General features: G+C 40.6%; 1 protein-coding gene across 1 annotated transcript in view; it reads left to right on the forward strand.

Annotated features, from left to right (window-relative positions):
• Positions 1-24056, forward strand: part of LOC122065725 (endoribonuclease Dicer homolog 3a) — an 89287-nt gene that overhangs the window by 33149 nt on the left and 32082 nt on the right. Inside the window, exons 13-14 of the mRNA XM_042629559.1 lie at positions 10096-10314; positions 10432-10697. Of these exons, the coding sequence (XP_042485493.1) occupies positions 10096-10314; positions 10432-10697 (485 nt within the window). The remainder of the gene's footprint in view (positions 1-10095; positions 10315-10431; positions 10698-24056) is intronic.

Consider the following 24056-nt stretch of genomic DNA (forward strand, 5'->3'; position numbering starts at 1 on the left):
TGGCTCTAATGTTTGCTACTGGTGTTCCCAAATATCTCTGGGGCGATGCCATTCTTACTGCTGCCCACCTTATTAACTAAGTGCCCTCTGGTGTACATAACTTTAAGTCCCCAATTTTTCTCCCTGATACTACAATTGTTTCTTGTCTTCCTCCTCAGGTATTTGGGTGTGTCTGTTTTGCCCATAATTCCTCTCATTTCAAGGTCCAAGCTTGATCCTCGTGCTCTAAAGTGTGTTTTTCTTGGTTATTCGGCTTCTTATAAAGGGTATAAGTGTTATCACCCTCCTACTCGCCGCTTGTATGTCACTATGGAATTCACTTTTCATGAGTCTGAGGTGTATTTCACGTCACCTCTTCAGGGGGAGAGTCTTGAGGAAGAGCCTCCGTTTATTATTGATACGTGACATACGTCTCCTATTCAGGGTATGCCTCCCATTCAGGGGGAGCCACTAGATCAGCCTGTAAGAGATGTGATCACTTACACTAGGAGGTACAAGGAACAAGATGCTAAGGAGCAAGACACCACTGGTAACCAGCCATACCCTTCTGAAGCACCTCCATCGGATCCATCAGTATCAGATAATATTTCTCCTATACTTGATATTATACCTATTACTTCTTCAGAGCCTCTCATACTTGATATTATACCTTCTGCTCCTATAGTGGATGATTTTCCTATCGTTGTTAGAAAAGGAGTTTGTTCCTGTGCCAAACATCCCATCTCCAATTTTGTTTCCTATGCATCTTTATGTCCCTCCTGTAGGGCCTTTGTTTCTTCGTTATCTTCTGTGTCTATTCCACAGGGTTGGAAGGAAGCCATAAATGATCCAAAGTGGAAAGCTGCAATGGTTGAGGAAATGCTAGCATTCGACAAAAATGATACCTAGGAACTTGTTCTTCCCCCTCAGGGAAAGAAATTAGTTGGGTGCAAGTGAGTGTTTACAGTCAAGCAGAAGGCTAATGGAACAGTTGAGCAGTACAAGGCACGCCTGGTGGCTGAGGGCTTTACGTAAACCTATGGGATTGATTACTAGGAAACCTTTGCCCCAATTGCAAAGATGAACTCTATCAGGGCCTTGCTATCTGTTGCTGCAAATTTGGGATGGAATCTTTAACAATTGGATGTCAAGAATGCATTTTTGAATGGAGATCTTGAAGAGGAAATTTATATGGATGTTGCTCCTGGCCTTTCCACTCCTTCTAGTGTCGGACGTGTCTGCATGTTGAAGAAGCTGTTGTACAGCCTCAAGCAGTCTTCTTGGGCATGGTTTGGTTGGTTCGTGAAAGCTATGATATGCTTGGTTACAGATAGAGTCAAGCTGGTCACACCTTGTTCACAAAGGCGAAAGGTAACCAGGTCATTGTTCTGATTGTCTATGCTGACGTCATTGTGATTACTGGTAACAATATTGAGGAGATCTCCAATCTTAAGGCCTTATTAGCAGCAGAGTTCGAGACCAAGGACCTAGGAACCCTTTGGTATTTCCTTGGGATTCAAGTGGCTAGATCTAATAGAGGTATGTTCATTTCCCATAGGAAGTATGTTTTGGATCTCCTTAGTGAGACATTTATGCTTGGGTGCAAGCCTGTAAATGCCCCTATGGAGGTCAATCATCAGCTAAGCAGTTCAATGAGTGATTCTGTTGATAAAGAGCAGTGCTAGAGATTTGTTGGCCGTCTGATCTACTTGTCCCACACCAAGCCTGATATTGCTTATGCTGTAGGTATTATTAGCCGTTTCCTTCATGATCCCAGGACACCTCACCTTGAAGCTGTGTACCGGATCCTACGGTATTTGAAATCTACTTTTGGAAAGGGTATTTTGTATTCCAATTAGGGGCACTTGAGAATTGAGGCCTTTACTGATGCTGACTGGGTTGGATCTATTGATGATCGACGATCTACCTCTGGATGTGGTACTTTCCTTGGAGGGAACCTTGTTACTTGGCGTAGCAAGAAGCAATCCGTGGTATCTCGGTCTAAAACTGAAGCCAAAAATTGCGCTATGGCCCAAGGGATTTATGAGCTGGTCTGGCTTAAGAGTCTATTGAGTGATCTCCGAGTTAATGTTAAAGGTTTTATGTGTCTGTATTGTGATAACAAGGCAGCCATCAGCATCGCCCACAACTCTGTTCAGCATGATAGGACCAAGCATATTGAGATTGATTGACACTTCATCAAAGAGAAGCTTGACCAAGGGGCTATCTGCATTCCCTTTGTTAGTACTGCAAATCAGTTAGCTGATGTGTTTACCAAGGCCGTTCATTATAAGGCATTTCATCCTCTCGTCTCCAAGTTGGGCATGTATGATATATTTGCACAAACTTGAGGGGGAGTGTTGAGATGACGTAGTTAGTTTTATTCTTACTTTGGTTAAGTTTTATTATTTACTATATACTATAGTAAATATTTTAGATAGGGACGCTTAGTCAGCGTATCTTGTAGATAGGGACGCTTAGTCAACGTTATGCTACTTCCTTTATTTGATTTATTGTAATCTTCTTATAAATAAGAAAGACTATCATTACTGGCAAGTCAAATCATGCTCCAAATCTTTGATTCTCAACTATACCCCTCATATTTATTCCCACATTAATGCCCTCCTTTACCCCTTCCATTACACCTTGCCATTAAGATGTTTGCTATTCCTAACTTGCCCCTAAACAATAAATTGTAATCCCCTTCAAATCCCTTTGGTTCTTTCGTTGTTGATAGCCCTTGAGAGTTCTGGTTTATTACAAGATTGCCACTGGTTATTAGAATTGCATTATTTGTTGATTGGTTGGGCCCCAATAAGTGATCCGATTGATACTTGTGCTATTTATTTAAGTGGGCCCATGTCCACCTTGGGATTGAATTCCTGGGGCCCACCGGCCCCTCATTAGGTAGACCCCAGGATACGACAATGAGCATGTGCTTTGGGTATCCCTAGCATTTCTGAGCCTAATTGAGACTAATTTGGAACTGATGTTTGAGTAGATGGCTGAGACAATGCTTTTCATTCTTGTTTAAATTTGCATTGTCACTTTTTTGCATGATTAAAAAATGTCCTATTGTCAGTTGGTCTGTCAATATGCATGCTAGCTTTTGTATACAATTAGGTGATGTGTCAATATCAAGTTTTAAGATCTCGATCTCGCCCCTAATCTCGCTAAAGCAAAAAAGCAAGATCTTGTATTTTTTCCCCATCAACTCGGTGGCTATATGATCTTTGTAGCCCCTGAAACTTGCCATTTACGCTATTTTAGGCCTTCTAAACCCAGTGGAAACATCAGTTTTTTAAAAATCAAACATAAAATGGTACTATGACTTCGTACCCTATGTAAGTAGTCTCCGACTCTTCGGATCCTAGGCTAATATGCTCTATTCCACAATCCATACATGATACAACATAACCATAAGAATTTAAAAGACATTATAGATAATTACTTAATTGCTTAACAATTAACATGGATGAGTGATGAGTGATGAGTGATGAGTAATGAGTCACATTCACGTACATGGAAAAATTTGAAATGACATAAGATAAGCCACATACCTACATAAGTACATGATATAAGAAATTAAATTAATTATTTTATTAATTGAAAAATAAAATGACACCGTGAGGCCGTAGATTGGCCAATGGTGACCAACATATATAAAAATGACTAACAAACAAAATGTATAAATATTATATATATATTTGCAAGAAATCATTTATTTAAACAGAAAAATAAATTCTCTTCCATGAATCCATACATCAGTTTTATATGCATCACATATCAAAAGAACAATGTAAACAAACAAGTATTGATGATGTTTCTATGAAAAACGTGGGTTTAAGTAGATTATTTTTCACCTAAAATTCTTATTGAGAAGAAAGTATCTCCAAATGTGGATGAGGAAGTGATATTCTCCACTCTTTAAGCTTCTATGTAGTGTAGGAATGAAGTTTGGCAAGCGAAAGCACCAAAACCCCATTTGTTGAGTGTTTTTTCTTCAAAAATTTATAGGCAAGAGGGGTGAGAGAGGTGAGTTATGGGCTTGATCTTAACGAGATGGGGTCGAGATTTGGTATTTGTATCATGTGGTTTGGTCTGGTTCAAGCGAAACCAAACCAAACCGAGATATCTGGCGAGATCTTGGTCAAGATATGGTATGTTTTACTTATCACTGTACATCTTGCCTTGCCTATTTAAAATACTGAGATATTAGTGCGATCTCGTCGAGATCTTAAACCATGGTCAATATGAGCTTGCAATTTTGTTGAGCATCATGCTGCCAAGTTGACAATGTTTCTCCTCCAGCTTTAATAACTCATTGTTAGATTATTTAAGGTTTCCCGTTGAACCCTAACTGGTCCCCACACAGAAAACAAGAACATGATTGAATCGAAATCATAGAGAAACAAGATGTGTACCTTGCACCTGAGTGTGTCGATGACGAATAAGCTTGGGATGATGAATGATGTCCCTGCAACAAGTCCTCCCTTTTGGATTTCTGCAGTCTCCCACTGTAGATCCTTACGCATAGTTTTTGTGAGTGAAACTGTGTATTTCACGTAGTGGTGTCTGCAGGGACCATAGAGACTATATATAGTATATCCCTAGTCCTAAACCTTTCCCACAGTAGATTAGGCTAGGCTTATCCCACTTGAGTGAGCCTAACCGTTGTGGGCCCAATGGATCGCCTGGATTAGTGAAGCCCATAAATCCAACATTCTCCCACTTGGACAACACTAATACATTATCTTTCCATTGGATTTGACCATAAAACCCCAAATGTAAAACCGCACTCCAAAACTTTGATTGAAACAACTAACCCCTTATGTCGGACAATAACAGAAGATATGACTCAATATACGACATACAACTACTTATTATCACAAACACAAGGATACTCATTATTCAAATCACCTGGGATATTAACAAGGAAACTGTATCGTACATTTTTTATCACATAAATGTGCTTCCTTGTAGGTCCATTCCCTAGTCTAAAGATCAGCCTACCTTGAATTACCTCACAGGTAGACAACTTTGATATTAACCAGTACTTGGGCAAACCGCCATAACCTGAGGTTAACATCTTAAAATTTGGCAAATCGCCTTTGGTAAATCACCACTTGCAAAGATTTAGTCTAAATACCACCATAAATTACAAACTTTTGCTAAATATCACCATACATCATGAATCTTGGCTAAACGACGCCATATATCATGAACTTTGGCTAAATACTGCTTATTACCATGAACTTTGGCTAAATACTGCTAATTATCTTGAACTTTGGCTAAATACTACCAATTACCTTGACTTACTGCCAATTACTTCAGCTCAGTATTGCCAATAAACTATGGCAAGTTTCGCCTATGGATTGTGAGAAATGTTGTCTTTAAACTTTGGCTATTACCGTTATGATATCTTTGATTAAATGAGATTATAAAACTCCCACTAACCAAGCATATCAAAAACCTCAATAAACACCAATGTCCGAAACATGGCTCTTTAGCACTCTCACTGGCTGCATATTTGTCCATAAACTTTGATGACATTACTTTTGGAAAAATGTCACATTTATCTTGGGAAACACACAATTGAACTGAATGTTCCACTTTGATGAATTTCACTTAATTCTATCATATTTCCCTCATTGGAGATGAAAATATGTACATGGTCATACATTTTAATGTTTTTCTTGCACAACCATGGACAACACAAACAATAGAGCATAAAAATTGCACATAAACAATCCAGTGAACAACATTTATGACTAAGAACTATTCCAAAATAATTCCGAAGTTATAAAATATAATAGCACACTAAAACTGTTTTGGAACGGTCTTGGAAAGGAAAATAGGGTCCCAGAATGATTCTAGAAAAAAAACTGATTCTATTCTCAAGTAAAATAGAATTGAATAAAAACATATTTAAAATTAAACCAAAACTATTTCTGTTTCCCTTCAGCTGTGTTTTGATCAGTAAGAGCAATTGGTTTGGGTTCCCTGAGAGCTTGATCAAGCAACCATAAACTAATTTTTAGATCCTCAACTCACCCTCTTATAATTATTTCCGGTGAGAAATGGGAATTGAGGAAATAATTTTTTCCGGAAGAGACATCCTATAGTAGCAGATAAAAATATAACTCATGCAAATTCTAATAGAAGCAAATCTTTGGTATGAAACATACACATCAAATAACTGGGCTAGAAAAATATAATATAACATCTCCATCTATCAAATAAACTATGCTAGAGTCACAACCGTAACCACATTCTTATCCTTTGGGCTAAGAATGCATTGGTCCTCTTGGAAAACCACATTACCGTGAAAAGAACAACTTTTGAAGTCCCGTCACCTTTGGGCTTATGAACCTCTAGGTTATCGTCCTTTCCTAACATGTATTCCCTTAACTTGGGTGACATCACCTTTGGGCAAACGTCTTTGTTGCATTGTGGAAACCAGAGAATAGGGTGTGCCACTTTGGTGGACTCTGTCTCACCTTTTAATGGCTTCCTAGAAAAGTAATGTGTAGCCTAGCGTGTGCAGAAGCTCACATCCAGTTTAATTTCAACATATTTCTTCATTATAGGGTGTTCTAAACATGGCATATAAGCACAAAAATGCCATGAATCTGCTACATACTTCAGTAATAAATTACTTTTATAATGGTAATGATAAACCAATGCAAAAGTTTACATAAACAGATATGCAATTTTACAGCTGTAGTGGAACAAGGACAAAACACTATTGGAACAATTTTGAAAGAAAAACTATGTTCCAAAACATTTTCCTTGGAACAAACTTTAATTTTGTTCCCATTTTCCTTGTATAAAAGCAATATGAAAGCAATCTCTTGTACATGTTCATTGCCAAGATCCTTGCCATTCAACCCGAGCCAGATTAAGGGTATCAGTCATACTTTTCTCTGCCTCAACCCCAAGAATGAGGATGTTGACTCTATGAATGACTTCAGACCGACATCCCTATGCAATCTCTGGTACAAGTTCATTCCAAGATCCTTGCCATCCACATTAAGATTGTGGTTGGCTCCCTTGTGAACGAGAATCAGTTTGCTTTCATTCCAGGAAGAAGCATTGTTGATGACATTCTTCTTTACCAGGAGATTGTTAGGGGTTTTGATAGAAAAGGCCATTCCCTGGTTGCTCTCATGAAGATTGACATTCACAAGGCCTTTGATTCTTTGAGATGGGATTTCATTATTTCGGTCTCAATCAAATGGGTTTTCCGGCTACTTTTTCCAACTAGATTTCTCATTGCATTGCTTATCCCTAGTTCTCTATTTTGGTCAATGGAAGTCCAGCGGGTTACTTCTCTTCTGTAGGAATTCGACAAGGATGCCCCCCATCCTCGTACATTTTTTTCCTTGTTATGGAAGTCCTCTCTGGAAGTTTGCAATCTGTCGCTGAGCAGGGTCTTATCTCTCCCATTCCCAAGTGCAAGGCCATCAAGTTAACCCACCTTGCTTTTGTTGGTGATCTGATGATTTTCTCGAAACCTGACAGCTCCTCCCTAGATGCTATTATGCATAGCCTGGATCTCTTTGCTAGGATGTCTGGTCTCCTCATTAATCCGAGGAAATCTCATTTTTTCTGTTAGGGATTACAGATGAGGTGAGAAGATTGGCTATATTGGGATCCCTTTCGGTCAAGTACCTGGGGCTGCCTCTTATTCCTGCGAGGCGCTTCTGCTCATCATTGCACCCCTATGTTGGATCTTATTAGGAAGCGGCTTCAACTATGGAATGAAAAACTCCTATCCTTTGCAAGGCGATTAGTGCTCGTTAGAGCTGTTCTTCAAGCTTCTTACATCTACTGGTTCGGAATCTATAGGTTGCCCAAATCCATAATCTCAAAGTTGGAATCCATCTTTGCTGCCTTCCTCTGGAAAGGATGTGAATCATCTAAATTTCTTCGTCCTCTAAGTTGGGCTGCGGTGTGCCTCCCCAAAAAAGAAGGGGGTTTGGGACTTAGATGTATCAAGGATGTCAATTTTTAAAGCTTATCTGGAAAGCGACTTCCAAGAAGAAAAGCATTGATAAAGTAGGAATCCTTTTGGTCTATGCATATTCCTTCTGATTCCTCCTGGTTGTGGCACAAGATCTTTTCCCTTAGAACCATTACGCCTAGATCTATTTCCTCTCGTATTGGGGATGGCTCCTCCACCTTTCTTTGGCTTGGCTCTTGACATCCTATGTGAATCCTCTTTAATGTCCTCAGTGCTCATAGCATCTACAGTTCTGGGCTTCCTAGGCAAGCTATGGTTGCAGACATCCTTTCCTTAGGATCTTGGACTCCTCTGGACCCTTCCTCTATCCAGCTAGCAGAAATTTGGAATAGCTTAGCTCCCTCCTGGTGGCTAGTCAATCAAGGATTGATACAACTACTTGGATCCACTCTTTGAATGGGCTCTTCAGTGCTAAGACTGCTTGGGATATAGTCAAATCTCATGGGTTCCGAACCCCTTGACACAGGTTCATTTGGTTCAAGCATCACATTCCCAGGCAAAGCTTCACGGCTTAGAGAGTCTTTACGAAATGCCTCCCTATGCAAGCTTTCCTCATCCAGAGAAGGATCCCCGTCTCCCCAGTTTTCTATCAATGCGTGTCCGAGCCGGAAGATATTGAGCATCTCTTCTTTGCCTGCCCTATCTCTTCCTCTATTTGGAATTTTGTCCTTCGCAAATGCTGGCCGTTGAGAAGAGGAATCCGTTCTTTCCATAGGGAGTGGATATGGATGGATATGACATTCCAAGGGAAGACTATTTGTGACATGGTGGCCAAGTTAGCTTTTTGTGCTTCTATCAATCAAATTTGGATGGAGAGTAATCATAGGAAATGGGCCTCACACTCGGCCTCTCGGAAGATTTGGAGCTCCATATTCTTTGATGTTAAAGCTAAGATCTTTAAAGTTGCTACCACTTATCCCCCTTCCCCTAGAAATCGCTATATTGTAGCTTCTTGGGACCTTTACGTTCAACAGGGCAAACAATTAAATTAGTCAAATTCAGCCAACGATCATAATCAGATTTCGGAAACCATTCAATAAATTGAAAACAAAACCAAAGAATAAAAGCTACATTTACCCTGTGTCCATACCAATCCACCGATATGGTATCAACCAAGAATTGGGATCGGTCAAGGCCGCTTCCTCGAACCATGGTCTTGATTGTACAATTGAACAACTATGAACATTAATATCAAGACCCTCATGTGGCCCTTATTCTTTATTGCTAAAATTTGAATGAAATAATAAATAATTAAAGAAGGAATGGTTTCATCAGTACCATTTGAAGATGGATTTTCATTTTACCACGTTTCTTTGTATTGGAAATATACAATAATATGGAAACCTTTTGAAAGGTCAGAGTGTCTGACAGTTATAATTTATAATACTCAAGATTAGCCAAAAAGAAACCTATACAAACAAGAGTCTTACTTACCCTTTTGAAAAATATACGAATCCTTGGAAATAGGAAAGGCACAATTTGTTTTGTTTTAAAATACTTTAGAGGACCTAATGGTCCATGACAAAACAAGAAATGCCAAATCTGTCCATCTTCAACCTCGAGACAGATTTGAACAAAACAGAACTACAAGGGTTCCGTTAGAGTTTGATCCTTTGGGGGCGGCTTCAACCGACGATGACCAGGATTGTGCCAGATTGAAGGCTTGACCTATATAAGACCAAACAAATAAATAAATGAATAAAACAGTTGCACCCCAAGGGGGTAGCTCAGTTGGCAAACTCCTCACAATAAGTTGACCTATGCAAGCCTCCAAGCAGAAAAATTTGTTAGGCTTCGTAGAACTTGAAAGCAAGTGCTCTCCAGTAACATTTGTTATCTTCTGTCTAACCTCATAAGTCTGTAGTAGGTCTTAGTTTGTATTAACTTGTTCAATTGCTTGTTTGTAACATGTAACATGCTTTTTGTGCTTATTAAGTTTGGCAGCTGATGCATAGGCTGCACTGAAGAGAAACTATAAATTCCTTTTCAAGTTGGCAATCTCTTTTTTTTGAAGTCATTATTTATTACTGTTCATTTCCTATGAGCATATGCAGCAGGAATTTAGGTTCTGATTAGACACACATATGCAGGGGAAACATCAAGCAACGGAATCTATTATTTGATATTATCCAAAGTGAGCATTCTATGGCAGAAACTGCTTTGAATAGAGACCCCAATGCATGCATTTCTAGAGTGTGTTGCATTGATGAAACAAATGCATATGTTGTGGAGTCAACTGGAGCATCTGTTACAGTAGATTCCAGCATTGGTCTAATCCACCGATACTGTGAAAAGCTCCCTGGTGATAAGTATGAATTTCGATTCTCTGTAAATTTTTAAATGGTAGTATTTCTAGCATTTATTTTTACTATGCTACACGTGGGTTGCTATCTCTACCTTGAATCCCTAACTATTATATGACCCAGGTATTACACTCCAAAGCCGAATTTTCAGTCCTCATTGTCTGAAGGATCTTATGAGTGTACATTGACTTTGCCTCCTAATGCGGCATTTCAAACAATTGTTGGGCCTGCGAACAGAAATTCTCATATATCAAAACAGCTTGTCTGCTTGGAGGCTTGTAAGAAATTACATCAAATGGGGGCACTTGATGATCATCTTCTCCCTTATATTGAAGATCCTTCAAGAGATGCTGTTATTGAAAGGACTGAGGAATCTGCTTCAGGAGCGGGTAGGTATTCCTGTTTCTATGTGTGAAGTTAGTGTTTGTTGCCAAGAAGTTATTTATAGGCATAATATATGGTTGTGATGTATTTAGAACCATCATGCATATTAATTTAATGTTGGTGTCAATCTACTATTTTTCAATGCCTTAACTGTAACTAGATGAGAAATAATTGAATATTCACTCCTCAAAGAAGGATTTACATAGTTAGTGATTGTCAACTTGGGATAAGATTTCCAACTTGCTAATTGGGTATGTTGTGTCAAATCTGAAGCCAACTCAAGGTTAGCTCTTAGAAATTGACAATGGGTTCTTGTGCCTTGAGTAATCTACTTGCCTAACCATGTTTGCGCTCCTCAGTTGGGGGGGAAAATATATAAAAGGGCGTACCTAATGCACGAGGCTCTCACATGTGTGAGGTCCGGGGAGGCGAGAACAACGCAGCCTTACCCCAAGAATATCGAGAGGCTGCTTCGACCACTTGACCACCAGGTTGCAACATTAGTACCTTACCGTTGGACCAAGCGTGGGGAAAAAATATATTTGATGTAAAATCATATGTGATCAGGCTTTGGTTGGGTTCAGCAACTAAGTGTTAGAATTCATGTAATAAGGGTATTTAGGGTACACTGATCATGGATGAGCTAACCAAGAGTATTCAAGATGCGGTCCCATGATTTATGCTCTTCGCCGATGATATCGTTTTGGTGGATGAGACAAAAGCAAGGATTAACGATAAGTTAAAGCTATAGTTATTAACCTTGGAAGCAAGAGGCTTTAAGATTAGTAGGACAAAGATGGAGTACTCCTTCCCCGAGAACATGAAAAAGGTTTCTAATTTTGGCATATTTATGTATAGAAAATTTTAGTCACACCATGATAATGATGTGGTTAGAATTGAGGAAAGTCTGCTATTTTGTTGCTGTAACTCGCTGAATTTTTGCCCAGCAGAAGCACAGGAAAGGACCTAGAACTATTTGTAAGAATCTGGAGGTTCTATAAAAAAAAAAAAATTTCTTTTTTTATTGATTAACAAAAAAGGATTATATATAATATTATGTAGAACTTAAAATCCATTTTTTTTTTATCTATAAGATAGGAATAGAGATACCACGAACTGACTGTTTTATATATTTGAGATTTATTATAACATTTTATAAGCAAAGAAGGTGATATAGTGGATGATGTTTCACAGAGAATTAAAGTGGGATGGATGAAGTGGAGAGGTGCCACAGGAGTACTGTATGACATTCGTATCCCTTTAAATCTTAAAGGAAATTTCTATAGGACTATTGTACGGCAGGCTATGATGTTTGGGGCGGAATGCTTGGCTGTTAAGAAGTGTCATATTACAAAGCTATATGTAACAAAGATGAGGATGTTAAGATGGATGCGTGGAAAAATTAGGAAAGATAAAGTACGGAATGAAAGTATTAGAGGTGATTTGGGAGTTGCACCAATCAATGATAAGCTTCGAGAAAGTCTTTTGAGATGGTATGGTCATGTTCAACGGAGGCCCAAGGACGCTCCAGTTAGGATGACATGATTTTGATTGAGGGAGTTAAAAGAGCTAGAGGCATGCTTAAAATGACCATAGGAGAAGTGAGGAATGACATGCATAGTTTGGGTCTTGTACCAATTATGATCGCGGATAGAGCCTATTGGAGAGCAAGAATCTACCTCTTTTATCTTTCATTTTTTTTTTTACCCTCCTTTTCTGTTTAGATCCCAGTTTTTACATTCTTTGTTTGGTCTGGATCCATATAGCCGACCCCATTAAGTTGGGTTAAGGCTGAGTATGTAGCTGTTATTATTTTCCCCTCTTTCCCCCTTAGGCTACCTGATGATAATATGGGGGTATTCCTATAATTGCTCACATTATAAGCAAGTAAGTGAATATAAGGGAGAGAATCCAAGGCATTACCGCACATTCTCTTCTTCTACCTCTCATCCTCGCCTCCCCTCTCCTCTTCTCTTCTCTTGCTCTCTTCCTTTACTTTAAACTTGAACTTGGTATCAGAGCATGGTTTGAGAGTTGATTTGCAACCTCTTTCTCCATTGTGACTCTTGTTTGGAATCCTAGAAGAGTAGAGGGCTCCAACAGAGGCTGCACCATTTGAGTTGTTCTTTCATTATCTAGAAGACATTGAATGGGTCTTAAAGTTGTGAAGATGAAGATTTACAAAGAAAGAAGAAAAAAGGAAAAACCAGAAGTGGACCGCCAACCCTGTCTTCCAGCTCCTGTTTCTCTTTCACCAATGATCCTTTGGAGGTGATGCCAGGCCCATTGGAGCCGCCCAAGGGTTCTCTCTCAAAGCCCTGTTATCTCAGTTACAAAGGAGGTATGTTCTAGACTTGCAACTCATTATTCTATGAGCCTACAGTACCACCGTCAGCTTTGTGCCTTTGGTCGGTTTTTCTTCTTGAATGTTGAGCTCAAGGTTATCTATTGATATGTGTTAGTGAGTTCTACCTTTTGGGGCTTGTGAGTTGTGATAGAATGAACCCACACCTTGAAATGCACATTTGATGGAAGTATATTCACCTTTTTGGTGAACTATTGCTTGCTGGAATTGTTGTGTGAAGTACTGGGAAGGAGTTTTTGGATGAAGGGTGAACTCGTCATCTGGTTTGGGTATCAAACTAGCTTCCTAAGAAAGTTCTCACATAATGTCAAAAATCAGTGGACCTGTGGAAGCCTCCACTGTTGGTTTGAGCAATGCCGACAGTCTGATTGCCTTTGAAAATCCCCACACCCAAATATCCATTGTGAAGTTGGACAACACCAATTACTTGGATTGGGCTTATTTAATGAAGCTATCCTTGCAGAGCAAGGAAAACTTAGGGTACATTGCTAGTACCATTAATGCTCCTAATTCAAGTTATCCAATATATGACAAAATGGGAGATAGAAAACTCAACCGTTATGACTTGGTTGATTTTTCTATGAAACCTGAGTTTGGTGAGAGGTTTATGCGAAAGGATACTGCCAAGGATATTTTGGATAGTGTTTCTTAAGACTTTTGACCAAGTGGATGACTTGGCTGGAGACATCAATTCCTCCAAAAGGTGACTACAAATCACAATGAAGCAGGGAGACGAGACTATTTTTGAGTATTATAACACTGTTATTGGTCTCTGGGAGGAGTATTCTCACTATAGGGATTTATAGTTGTCCAATCTTGTGGACAAAGCAAAGGTCGATAAAACTTTTGTGACAGAGAGTTTTTTGAGTCTCCTTTGATGTAGATCAATGGTGGTGGAGAGAAGAGAACGTCAACTTGTCCATCTCATCTTTCCCCATCAACCTAGTTTATTTTGGAAATATATTAGGGATGATATTAGCTATTGGCCAGTAGTGAAGGAATATTTTTTTCAATATTTTTTTGAATGGGTCCCATGGCCAAAATGTGGAGAAGAGTAAAATAGATTTGACAGCTTGTATTTTTTTCTTTTTTTTGGATGAATAAATAAATTCATTACTAAGAGAAAGAATATACAAAGGAGGGAGGGGGGAAGCAAGGACAAGCCCAAAGGGGGCTTCAAAGGCCAAAGGGCCAAGCTAACGAAGGATGAACATCAAGGGGATGGTGGAGGGAGGAGACACCAGGCAACAACAATTAGCCTGTTCCTTGGGGTGTTACGAGCTTTCCGATGGCGAAGGCAGCCAAACTTTGAGCCAACATCAAAGGAGATGGTATTCCAAATCTTTTCAAAAGAACGAGAATTGGAATGCCATCTACGGAGACTTCGCTCCATCCAATTGTGGTTGATGATGGCCCCAAAGGCGAGCAACCCACCTTATGTCAAATAGAAGGCCCGCTAAATGTTATGCCAATCCAGTTTCATTCTCTAGACAAGGGAGAATGGATCTGCGAGAAGGCCAAATGGAGCTGAGAACCTTCTTCCAAATATAAGAGAAGGGGCAAGAGAAAAAAAGATGGTCAGCATCTTCAGTTCCATTCCAACATAAGCAATAGAGGGGGAAATTTGAATGTTCCGGTAGATAAGGAACCACTGGTGGGGAGGCAGTTAGAAGGGGCACGCCAAACGGTGAAGCTGTGGTGGGGGATATAGCTTTTAAACCAAACAATGTTGTGCCAATGTATGATGGGTTTTTTTGGTCTGAATGAAGTCCCTAGCAAAGGCAGAAGTGAAGGATCCCGAAGAGGATGAAACCATATGACTTTATCTTCCCTCCTGTGGTGTCCCGGGGGGATGGGCGGGAGAGAAGACCAGAGGTTGGCAAGGGGGGAAGAGGAGGGGGACCATCCAATGATTAAGAGGATGGAGGAAACCATGGAAAGTTTGGGCAACCTAGAGGAATAAATGGATCTAGGGGAGATAATGTTGGATAGGATACCTGCGGGATGCCAAGGGTCAAACCAAAGGGAGGTGGAGGAGTCATTACCAATTGCATAGGACATGCCTGGGAGCACAAAGTCCTAGAACTGAGGATTTTATGCTAGATCTAGGAGGCATCTGAGGAGGGGGAAGCAAACCAGTTTTCAAAGGGAGGAGTAGATCTAGGAGACCCATATGTTGCGGTGCTTGGAGGCAATTTTCTTGAACTTCAGGATACCCATGGAGGTGGTATCTTTGATAACCTCAAGCCTAAGCCACCTTCGACCTTAGGAGAGCAGACTTTGGACCAGGACAAGGGGTGCTGAAAATTTGAAGATTCAACTCCTTTCTAGAGGAAGGAGCAGAGAAGGGAGTTGATGGCTTTGGAGGGACAAAATGCCAGACCAATAGAGATACAAGGATTGGAGGACAGATTTGGTTAGGACAAGACACCCACATAGGACAAGAGCCTTCCTTTCCAAGTTGAAGCTTCTTTTTAATAAAATCAAGGATGGGGGAGCAATGATGAACAAAGAGCCTAGAGGAAATGAGAGGCAGGACGAGGTACTTGATTGGGAGAGAACTGAGGGAGAAGCCATAGATAGCAAGAAGTTGCGCCTGACGATCAGTAGAGACTCCAGAGAGAAAGATGTTGGATATGAGGATGTTGATGCGAAGGCCAGAGAGGGATTCGAAAAAAAGGCAAACGGAGGACATAATGGAGGAGATGGAGCGAGGGTCAACTTTGGAGAAGATCATAAGGTCATCAACAAAAGCTAGGTGTGTGAGCATAAGATTTTTGCACTTGGGAATGGGAGAGATGAGGTGTTGGTATGTGGAGGATTGAAGGAATATGAGAGAACCTCGAGAGCAAGAAAGAAGAGGAAGGGGGAGAGGGACAACCCTGGTGGATGCCAACAAAAGAGGAGGGGAAACCCGATGGGCTGCCATTAACGAAGATAGAGAAACAGGGAGAGGAGATGCAGGATATTATCTACTGGACAAAGGAAGAGGGGAAATTCATCTGAAGAAGAACTTTTGAGATGAAATCCCAGGGAATGGGGTCAAAAGCCTTATGGATGTCAATTTTGAGGAGGGCCGCTGAAGAGTGGGATCTACGCTCAAAACCTCTGATAATCTCATGGCTCAGAATGATATTATCAACAATGCTTCTACTAGCAATGAAAGTTGATTGATTGGAGCTGACGAGGGAGTCAATAATGACCTGAACCCGGTCGGCTAAGATTTTGGCAATAAATTTATACAATAAGTTGCGAAGGTGCATGTCATGAGCACCGTCTTTCTTGGGATGAGGTAGAGTAAGGTGCGGTTGATGCCAAAGATTTGGCCGGGGTTCAGGAAGAAGCTTTTGATGGAAAAGATAAGATCATCTCGGATGATGTGCCAACAAGAGGAGAAAAAACTCATGCTGAAGCCGTTAAGGCGAGGGGCTTTGTTGGATTTGTGGGAGAGGACAACCACAATGATTTCCTCATCAGAGGGGATTGCTTGAAGGCTAGGGAGAAGGTGGTCAAGGACAAATTTGTTGAGGAGATCAGGGGAAGGGGAGGATTGTTGTGGGAGGAGGCTGGATGAAAAGAGATTACTGAAATAGGAGACGACTTCAGACTTGATCTCATGGGGGGGGGGAGGAGAGCTTAATACCCGCACTAGAGGTGAGCTTGGGGATGGAATTGAAATCGGTGCGGGCTTTAAGGGAACGGTGGAAGAAGGCGAAGTTGGAGTCACCAAGCTTGAGCCATTTGATACGGGATTTCTGCTGGAGAAAACTTTCTTCATAGGCTAGGAGGGAAGAGAGCTTGGAGGCAATGAGCTTTTCCTTATTGGCAAGAAAGGCATTGAGAAGGTCAAGCTGCGACCTAGATTGAATGGAGGAGAGATTAGTTTAATAGGCCTAGACTCTCTTAGAGATATTACCAAAGGTGGTGGAATTCCAGATTTTGAGGGAAGCTTTGGCATGCTTGAGCTTCTTGAAAAAGGCAATGAGGGGGGAAGAGGAGATAGGGATCGGGATGGCCAAGGATTCTCTAATAATGGGGAGAAAGTCTTGGTGGAAATTCCATATGTCAAAGAATTTGAAAGGCTTGGGGCCAAAGGAAACAAGAGGATGGATAAAGAGGGAAATTGGGGAGTGGTCAGAGATACCAGAGATATCAAAGGAGGAATGAGAGGAGGGGAAGAGATTAGCCAGGACTCATTAACCAAGACTTGATCAAGCTTACAAGCAACATGGTCCGTCCCACTATGACGGTTATGCTAAGTGAGCACGGTTCCAGACCATCTAAGGTCGTTCATACTGATGTCATCAATGCAATTGTTGAAAGAATCAACAGAAGAGGAGTCAATAGGGGACCCTCCGAATTTCTCATGAGCAATGCGGACAACATTGAAATCGCCTCCCATGCCCCAGGGGGATTAGGCAACAAAGGGGTTAAAAGAATGGATGTCATCCCAAAGCACAAGCCTATTAGAGGAGCGGTTAAGAGCATAGACAGCTGAGAAGGAGGTAGGGCAACCAGAAGGGCAGGAGAAGGAGAAGTTAATGGCTTGGGAAGAGATGTGGAGAACGAGGGGGTTCCATAAAATCCAAATGCGACCATTAGGGGAGTGGTCATAGTTGGAGATGAAGGATCAAGAGGGGGCAATAGAGGCGGCAATGCGCTGGGGGGGGGTGGGCATTGGCCTCAAGGACCATTTCAAGGAGACAGCAATGGATTGACAACTTGTATTGATGCTAATTTTTAGGTAAATATTCTACCTTGCATGGGGACTTTCTTTCCTCGTAAGAAAGAAGCCCCAATTGATTGAAGTAACCAATTGGCATTATAAATAAAGAAAAAGGCTGATATACAGCCAACGATTTGAGTTGCAGACAAGAATTGCTTTGTGCTGTAACTGTGAGAGCTGTGAGACGCAGCGACGGTGAGAGACCATGGGTGAGAGACCCACGACTGAGATAATCCCTTATCCCCCTTCCGCTTCCCTTTCTCTCTTCTTTTGTTTCTTCAATTTCCTGATAAACTCAAGCACTGCCTGAGATCTATTGAGGACTAAATACAAGCGTTGTCAGTTTCTGTTATTGATGGGAACCTCAGACCTAAGTTCAAGACCTGCGACACTTGAGGAGTACCTTTCTGGGCAGCAGTCGGCCCTACACATCTCTCATATTTGTGGGCCATTGTAGGTCATCTTTTGAAGCTCTAAAAAGACCCCGAGGGGGCTACTCGACCCTGGTTGCTTGGCCAACAAAGGCCTGTTTTCCTGAGTTCTTGAAAGTTTCCTAATTCTTGTCCCAAATCAAGGTGCTTCATAGGCGTCCTTCTAGACTTGTACTTTTTGGTATGTGTGGTGGTAGGAGAGGGGGGGGGGGCTAGAGCGCACCCCGTGATGGCTGAAACTGAACCATGAGATATCCATCTGGACTATAGAGGTCGATCACAATTCCTTCACAAGGGAAGATCTTGCAGTTTTTTAACGAGTTATGTCGCAGTTGGTTAGCTCCTCTTCCTCAACCACCATGTCAGATCCTTCGGATTCAGCCTTGTAGGCATTTACCACAACCACTCCACTTCTTGGGTCATTTATTCTAGAGCTACCGATCACATGACTGGTATGTCTCGTGTTATGATTCATATTCTGTCTACTATGGTAGAGATAAGGTTAGAGTTGCTGATGGTTCTCTTTCCTCTATCTTTGGTAAGGCGTACATGTTACTTCTTCCATTTCTCGTCTCTGTTCTTCATGTTCCAAACTTTGCCACTAAATCCTATATGTGAGTCACCTAACCAAATCCTTGAATTGTTGTCACATTTTTCCTTCTCATTGTCTTTTTAGGATTTAGTGATGAAAAGGTTATTGGCATTGGACACGAGGAGAAAGGCCTTTACCTACTTGAACCCAGGCCATATTTTTTTTTTTCTACAGCTCAGTCTTATTTGTGTATAGTTTATACTATTGAATCTGTGATGCTTTGGCATTAACGTTTGGGCCATCCCTCTTTTGGTATTATGAAAAAACAACTGCCACACTTGTTTTCTTCTATTTTTGCGTCTCATGTATTTCAGTGTGAACCATGATTGTTTGCTAAACATTGTTGTTCCTTTTATCCTTAGCATGGTAATAGATTATTGTTCCTTTTCGTATTGTCCATTCTGATGTTTGGGGACCTGCTTCCACTACTTCTTTATTTGGCTATCGCTATTTTGTCTCGTTTGTTGATGATTATTCCCGTACCAGTTGGATTTTTTTGACGAAACACAAAAGCAATGTCTATGATGCTTTAAAAAATTTCCACTGGCTGATTTGCACTGGTATTATTTGCTCCGATGAAGGGGGAGAGTATATGTATAGTGGGCTCCAACACCTTTTTATTGATAGTGGCATTGTCCATTAGCTTGATTTTGTTGACATCCCAACAAAATGGGGTAGTTGAACAGAAAAATCTCCATTTATTGGAAGTCACTGGGATACTACTATTTGAGATGCATGTCCCTAAGATTTTTTGGTTTTACAAGATTATGAGCACTAGAAAGATGCCTAATGAGTGGTGGAGAAGTGTTGTAGTCCCTATCTACAAAAATAAAGGCGATATTCAGAGCTGCAATAGCTATAAAGGCATACAACTTATTAGTCATACTATGAAATTATGGGAGAAGGTCATCGAAGTTCGCTTAAGAAGTGAATCTAGAGTCTCGAGGAACCAATTTAGTTTTATGCCTAGGAGATCTACGACATAAGCGATTTACTTTTTATGGAAGCTCATAAAAAAATCAAGAACCCACAACAAGGATCTGCATATGGTCTTCATCAACCTAGAAAAGGCCTATGACAGAGTCCACTGAGAACTGATCTGGAATGCAATAGAGAAGAAAGGAGTGTCTAGTATGTACGTGGACATAATTAAAGACATGTAAGAGGGGGTGTTTTCTAGTGTGAGATCTGTGGGAGGTCACAGTAGTGAGTTCCCAATTACCATTGGGTTGTATCAAGGATCCGCTTTAAGTCCCTATCTGTTTGTGCTTATCATGGATGATTTAACCAAGAACATCCAAGGAGAGGTCCTATGGTGTATGCTTTTTGCTTTTGATATCGTTTTAGTGGATGAGACAGTGGCAGGGGTTAATGATAAGTTGGAGTTATGGAGATCTACTTTAGAACCAAGAGGTCTTGTGATAAGTAGAACAAAGACAGAGTATATAGGGTATATCTTTAGTAGTTCCGGGATTGATACTGAAGTGGTGAAACAAGCGGAGAGAGAGATTCCACAAAGCGACTGTTTTAAATATTTGGGGTCAGTTATCAATAAGGGTCGCGAGATAGATGACGATGTCTCTCACAGAATTAAAACAGGATGGATGAAGTGGAGAAGTGCCTTGAGAGTGTTGTGCGATCGAGGGATTCCTCTCAAAATTAAAGGAAAATTCTATAGAGCTGTCGTAAGATCGACAATGTTATATGGGGCAGATCGTTGGGCAGTCAAGAAGCGTAACACAGATAAGCTGAGTTTAGCAGAGATGCAGATGTTGAGATGGATGTGCGGCAAAATTAGGAGAGATAGAGTGAGGAATGACAGGATTAGAGCTGAGTTGGGAGTGGCCCTGATTCAGGATGAGCTATGAGAATGCCACTTAAGGTGGTATGGACATGTCTAGAGGAGGCCTTGGAATGCTCCAATAAGGAGGAGCGATCAGATCCAGTGGGAAGGACAGAAAAGAGCTAGGGGTAGTCCTAAAATGACCATTGATGAGTTGGTAAGGAATGACATGCAGAACCTAAGTCTTGACAGTAGTATGCCATCAAACAGAGCTGTTTGGAGGGCAAAGATCCATGTTGCCTATTGCGTTTAGGTGGGATGGCATGATGATGCTACATTGCCTCTTCTTTCTTTTAACCGTTTTTGACAGATCCATGTAGCCGACCCCATTCACTTAGGAAAAGGCTGAGTTGTTGTCCCTATTCTTACTATTGCTTTCTTGATGAACGATATGCCTTCTAGTATCCTTGGTTTCAAATCCCCTTTCAATTATCTGTCCCCTCATGTTTCTTCCTTGTCTCTTCCTCCCAAGGTGTTTTCTTGATCCTAAGGCCCTTAAATGTATTTTCCTTAGTTATGCCCCTTCTACTAAAGGCTATAAGTGCTATCATCCATCCTTCCGAAGTCTGCTTCTCTCTAGAGATGTCACCTTCTTTGAATCTGTCTTTCTTTGCTCATTGTCTGCACCCTCTTTAGGGGGAGAATAGTGGAAATGAAAAGGCTGTTGTTGTCACCTCACTTTCGTCAACCTTTGTCTATTCTTCTATTTCTGTTTAATATGGGGAAACACAAAGGGGTAGGTTGTTGATGTATTAGACCATTCAGAGGGAAGCTAATGATAAAAGGGAACCCAACACTGAGAGGATTGATGAGGAGTTACTTGTTTACAAAATTAAGAGAAGGAAAATCTGCCATGAATCCATTTTGGATCCACATCCTAAGCTCCATGATGCGGATCCGTATTCCAAAGACTGAAATTGGATCGCTTAGGGCCCACTTAATTAAGAAATAGCAATTTTACAGCCAACCATTAAGAATAATGGCAGTTTTGTAAATAAGCAACATAATGGCTGTTTTGTGATTAAACATGAGTTATAAAGAGAGTGGCAAGGTTGTAAATAGTTGGAAGTTAAAATCAAGGAACAAAAGTGTTATGCAACGAATAAGGTGGGAGGGATATTACTGGAATAAGAAACAAAGAAACTCAAAGGGATTAAAAGGTGAAGGCAGGGGTATAATAAGAAAACAGGATTAAAGGGAATAAACAACCTAACTCACGATTGAGTGTCTTCTTCCTTGGACCAGAATAAGGGAGACGACTGGGAAGAGTTTCCGTATGCAAGAGCTTCTCAACTAGGCCTCAGTTTGGCCTGAAACTTCCAGCGAAGAGTCGCAACATCAGGTCTTCCATAAACCCAACACCAGAAAATCTTGATGGCCCAGATCTGATGTGTTTCGAGTCTGCAATTAGATCTGACAATGGCAAAACTCAGATCTCGGTCTGGTTTTGATTTATCACCAATAAAGCCAAGTTTTGGAAAGGGCTTCTCTTAGGTTTGTGCTGCCTACTGGTAGGGAACTTTTGACCAAAATCTCAGTCCAGAAACCTTAAAGGAGAAAGAGGTCGATCCTCTAAACTGGGGCTGCATCTACTGCCCAGAACAGGGAACCGATAACAACAACAGAGAATATGAGTCGTAGGAAGGAGAAAAGAAGAGATTTCAGAGGGGAAAGTACAGAGAAATATTCAGAGAGGGGATAAAGGGGAATCAGCAGCCATGGTGCAACCAAGCCAACATTCAATATCAAAATTTCATTCAATTAAAAAAGTGAGTTCCTCCATCCATTACATCTCTAATATAAAGGAAAAATCAAAACAATTTATGGAAAATTACTTGAAAGGAAACTACCCTAAATAACAACTGAAATAAGATCTCTTACTAAACTGATTTCTAACAAAAAGGAAAGCAAATAAAAATCAAGTCGAAAAATAGTTCCCTAAATTCATCTCTGAGCTGCATCACTCCAACTTCCTGTGTCAAGTAATATTCCGGCCCCCCTTTCTGGATTAGATCTTCCCATTGTTGTTCAAAAGGGAACAAGAGCTTGTACTAATCGTATAGTCAAGATTGTTTCCTATGATGCTATCTCTCCTATATGCATTGCTTTCTCTGTTGCCCTTTCCTCTATTCCCATTCCCAAGAATGTCACTGAGGCCATGCCTGACGTAAAGTGGAAGAAATCTATGTGTGAGGAAATGATGGCTTTTGAGAAGAACTGTACTTGGAAGCTGGTTGATCTTCCCTAGGGGAGAGTTCTGGTTGGATGTAGACGGGTCTACTCAATCAAGTACTGATCAGATAGCACTCTTAGGAGATAAAAGGCCAGATCAGTGGCTAAAGGATATATTCGGTGTATTGAATGGACTATCAAGATACATTTTCTCTTGTGGCTCAACAGAAATCGATAAGAGTTCTCTTATCATTGGCGGCCAATAGAGACTATCCATTGTATTAGCTAGATCTGAAGAATGCATTCCTCTATGGTGACTTGGAAGAGGAACTGTATATGCAAACTCCATTGGACTTCAAGTTTTCGTTAGGTGAAGGGAAAGTGTTGTTTTCTTTATAATGCTCTATGTGGCCTTAAATAGTCCACAAAGGCTTGGTTAGAGAGGTTTAGACATGTTATTCTGAAGAATGGATATATTTAGAGTCAGGTTGACCATACTCTATTTACTCGATGATATAATGGTGTCATCACGGCTCTAATTGTCGATGTGGATGACATTCTGGTTATTAGAAATGGCCGAAGGAGATAAAAGATTGAAGTCTTACTAAGCTCAACAATTTGAGATAAAGGACCTTAGATCCTTGAAATATTTCTTGGCAATTGAAGTGTCAAGGTCACAAAAGGGAATAAATATCTGTCCAAGGAAGTTTGTTGGATTTGTCAAAAGAAACAGGAATGTTAGGCGGTAAACCAGCAAACACACATTGAGAAAAATCATAAGTTAGGAGAAGATTGTGGACCATCCCTTATTGATGTAGGGAAGTACCAGAGATTAATGGGCAAACTGATCAATCTCTCCCTAACTGGCCCATATATCACTTATGCTATTGTGCTGGTGAGTTAGTTTATGCATGTTTCCAAGAGTGGGCATTTGGATGTTGTGTATCGCATCCTCAGTTACTAGAAGTCTACCCTAGTGTGTCTTATAATCTCTATTCCGTTTTGCATCAGATAGATCTATCTAGTGAATCATCCGTTTGCTGTTGATAGAGAAGATCTCGATGTTGGTCCCTACCCGCTTTCTCAAAACAAATAGGGTAGGCTAGGGAAGCGATCCAGCCCTGTTTTTGCTGCATCCCAATCGAATGTTCAAATTTCTTGATGATAGAAAGACTTGTAGGGAAAGGACTATTGTACACCAAATACAACCATTTGAGGATTAAAGGCTACATTGA

Source organism: Macadamia integrifolia, chromosome 2, assembly GCF_013358625.1.
Source record: "Macadamia integrifolia cultivar HAES 741 chromosome 2, SCU_Mint_v3, whole genome shotgun sequence".
In the NCBI taxonomy this organism is placed as follows: domain Eukaryota; kingdom Viridiplantae; phylum Streptophyta; class Magnoliopsida; order Proteales; family Proteaceae; genus Macadamia; species Macadamia integrifolia.